The following is a 3,669-nucleotide window of genomic DNA, read 5'->3' as shown; positions in this document are numbered from 1 at the left end:
GCTTCAAGATCTACGGTGACTGCTTCTCCTTTGCTCCAAGAGACGTGTGAGGGGCAGAGGTCTGAACTTGAAGAAGATGTACCAGAGGAGTTGGAAGAAGTGTTCAAGGACTCGATGGTGGAATTTCTAGAGTTTGGGATTCGAGGACCAATGGAAACTGAAGGGGATTCATCTGGCGGTATGAGAAATGGAGAGATTGGGAAGGATCCGGATGCTGGTGAGGATGACTATCTTAGTCAGGCAAAGGATAAATGGTCCCAGTTTTGCTCCTTGTTGCCAAATCAGGGAGGGGCTAAACTCACTTTTGAGGAGCCAATTGTTCGGGGAGGCATTCGAATTGCCCAGGTTGACTTGGAGGAGATCCAAGTAGAGACTTCTTTCTGGAACTCAGCTGTGGTTTGTATGGTGCTTGGGGCTAACCCACCATTTTCTATTTTTGAAGGATTCATTAAGAGGATTTGGGGTAAGCTAGGGATTGATAGAATTGCGCGACTGAATTATGGATTTACGCTTGTTAAGTTTCGAGATGAAGCCACTAGAGACTTGGTTTTGGAAGCAGGGGTTCTGCACTTTGATAGAAAACCAGTGATAGTGAAGCCTTGGTCGGCTGATTTAGACACTCTTAAGGCAGTGAAATCTATTCCCGTTTGGATAAGATTGCCAGGGCTGGGGCTGCAATATTGGGGTACTAAATGCTTAAGTGCCCTTATGAGCACAATTGGGAACCCGTTATTGGTAGATAAAGTTACTAAGGATAGGTCTATGATGCAATTTGCTAGAGTTTTAGTGGAGATAGAAATTTCTGAGGATCTCCCTAAATCTGTTCAGTTCCTCAATGAGAAAGGGCAGCTTATGGAACAAATTTTGGAGTTTGAGTGGCTTCCAACACAATGTAGAGGTTGTAAGGTGTTTGGTCACACTGAAAGAATGTGTAATAGGAAGCCAACTGAGACTTGGAGGCCGAAAGGCCAAAATGGAGAAAGTGAGGCTAAGCAAAGTGTTGTGGACCAGGTGCCAGTTTCAGAGGTAAAGGGTGTTTCCAGTGGGGAGAAGGATACTGATACTCAAAGTTCAGCTGATTTGGGGTTGTCTGAAGCCCAGGGGATATCACAACTTCAGGGTCAATTAACAGATACATCAGAACAATTAGCTGAACCAGATAGGAACATCAAAGATAGAGCTAATTCAGAATGGACTACCCCTAAAAGGGTAGGGGGTACTAAGAAGGCAACTCTAAAGGCACATAATAAACTGAAAAATTCTTATAGTGCTTTGCAAGATAAGGTGCTGGAGGTCACAAACTTGGGACTAGCAACAACAAGTTTATTTAATGGAGAGTCACAACATTCTTAGCTGGAATGTTAGAGGTATTAATCAAAAGGGAGAAACAGGTTTCTCTGAGTAAGTTTTGTTTTGTGAATAAAATTGGTCTTGGAGCCTTGTTGGAGACCAAACTTCGTGGTGATAAAGTTGGGAAAATGATGAGCTCTTACTTCATAGGGTGGAATTACTACTCGAGTTCTGCTTCAGAAGGTCGTATACTGATTATATGGCAGCCTCAAGTGATGTCTATTGAGGTTTTGAAGGAGAGTGACCAGTTTGTTCATATCTGTGTTAAAGAGGTTAAGTCTAATAAGTTGTTCTGTGTTACTTTTGTGTATGGTAGAAATTCTACTGAGGGCAGATTACCTCCTTGGGTTGATCTTTCCGGGTTAAGTTTCCCAGCCATTCCATGGATTGTGGCTGGGGACTTTAATGCTGTTTTTTAGGGTACTGATAGAGTGGGTGGCCGAACCATTTCTGCCATTGAGTTGGAGGATGCCCAAAAGTGGAGGGCCTTGGGTTTAGTTGATGAGTTGCACTCCACAGGGTCTCATTACACTTGGACAAACAAGCAAGATAATGAAAATATAATTTACTCTAAACTGGACAGAGTTGTTAAAAATGAAGATTGGTTGGATTTTTTCCCTCAGGCTGAAGTTGTCTTTAACTGGGATTTACTCTATGATCACTGTTATTGCATCATCAAATCGGGAGCTACTGTAAACTGTGGATTTAAGCCTTTCATATTCTTCAATATGTGGATTGACCATGTTAGCTTTAAAGATACTGTCTTGCAGAGCTGGAACAAGCCTATTAAAGGAGCTGGGCTGGTGCGAATTGTTAGAAAACTGAGTAGACTTAAGGTAGTTTTGCGCAAGTTCAATAAGAATTTTGTGGGCGATGTTGCACAGAATTATAGTTTGGCTAAGGATAAGTTTCAATCTGCCCAAGTTTCTCTTCAAAAGTACCCCCACTCGAAAGAGTTGCAAAGAGAGGAATTGTTGGCTGGTGAAAGTTTTGCTTATCATGCTAGAGCATATGATAGTTTTTTGAGACAGAAAAGCAAAGTTGACTAGCTTCGTTATGGGGATGATAACACGGCTTACTTTCATGCATGTTTAAAACAAAGGAGAGCTAATGATCGTATAACCTCAGTTGTTACTGAATCGGGTCAGTTAATTGAGAAGTTTGATGATGTTGTGGCTCACTTTGTGACTCATTTTCAGAAAATCATGGGTAGCAACAGTAGTGCTTCGGTTCCTATTCAGCATTCCTATTTCAGTTTTGGGCACAGATTGTCTTTGGATCAGTAGATCAATTTAGTTAGGCCTTTTACTAAAAAGGAAGTGAAAGACGCCTTGTTTAGCATTAGCTCTATTAAAAGCCCGAGGCCGGATGGGTACGGATCTGGCTTTCTCAAAGCCATGTGGAGCAATTTATAAGCTGAAATTTCAGAGGCCATTTTTGACTTCTTTGAGCGTGGTGGCCTGCCCGAGGAGGTTAATATGGCTACCATCTGCTTGATTCCTAAGATTGAGACTCCAGCTAAGGCAGCAGATTATAGGCCTATAGCTTGTTGCAATTATATTTACAAGTGTATTTCTAAAATGATCTGTGGTAGATTGGCAACGGTTCTACCTAGCTTAGTCCATCAAAATCAAGGAGCGTTTGTTAAAAACAGATTGTTGGCGCACAATATTCTTATTCTTCAGGATATTATTAAAGGCTATAAAAGGAAAAATGTTTCCCCTAGGTGTGTGATGAAAATCGATCTGAGTAAAGCCTATGACATGCTGGATTGGAAGTTTATGGAGGATATTCTCACAGCATTTTGTTTTCCAAACAAGTTTATCAAGTGGATTATGGCTTGTTTGAAGGACCCCACTTATTTGATCCTTATGAATGGTAGGATTCAAGGGGAGTTTAGAGGTAAAAAAGGTCTAAGACAAGGGGACCCAATCTCTCCTTTGTTGTTTGTTCTAGCTATGGAATACTGTACTCGGCTGTTATGTCAAGCCTCAATGGACAAGGGGTTCAGATTCCATCCGAAGTGCAAACCTCTAAAAATTGTCAATATTTGTTTTGCCGATGATTTGGTTATATTTTGCAAGGGAGTCTCAAGTTCTGTTCAGATAATGAGAGATGGTTGTAATGAATTTTGCTTGGCATCTGGTTTGTCTGCTAACATGAAGAAATCTCAGGTCTACTTTGGGGCTTTGGCCGAAAGTGAGACTCATCAATTGCTAGATAGGCTTCGCTTCTCTGAAGGGTGCTTTCCTCTCAAGTATTTGGGTGTTCCGCTTCGAACAACGAAGTGGAAGGCTAGAGATTGTGCTATCATCATCA

The 3,669-nt window shown here is 41.5% G+C and overlaps 1 protein-coding gene across 1 annotated transcript; it reads left to right on the top strand.

Moving 5' to 3' along the window:
- Window positions 1–1,358: 1,358 nt before the first annotated feature.
- On the top strand, window positions 1,359–2,636 carry LOC133832391 (uncharacterized). The gene is made up of 3 exons (XM_062262741.1): window positions 1,359–1,697; window positions 1,770–2,390; window positions 2,499–2,636. The coding sequence occupies exons 1-3, from the start codon at window positions 1,359–1,361 to the stop codon at window positions 2,634–2,636; spliced, it is 1,098 nt and encodes a 365-aa protein (XP_062118725.1).
- Window positions 2,637–3,669: the final 1,033 nt, after the last annotated feature.

The sequence above is a fragment of the Humulus lupulus genome, chromosome 4 (assembly GCF_963169125.1).
Source record: "Humulus lupulus chromosome 4, drHumLupu1.1, whole genome shotgun sequence".
NCBI classification, from domain to species: Eukaryota; Viridiplantae; Streptophyta; class Magnoliopsida; order Rosales; family Cannabaceae; genus Humulus; species Humulus lupulus.
Note: the sequence above shows the minus strand (reverse complement) of the source record. Positions and strands in the feature narration are given on the sequence as shown.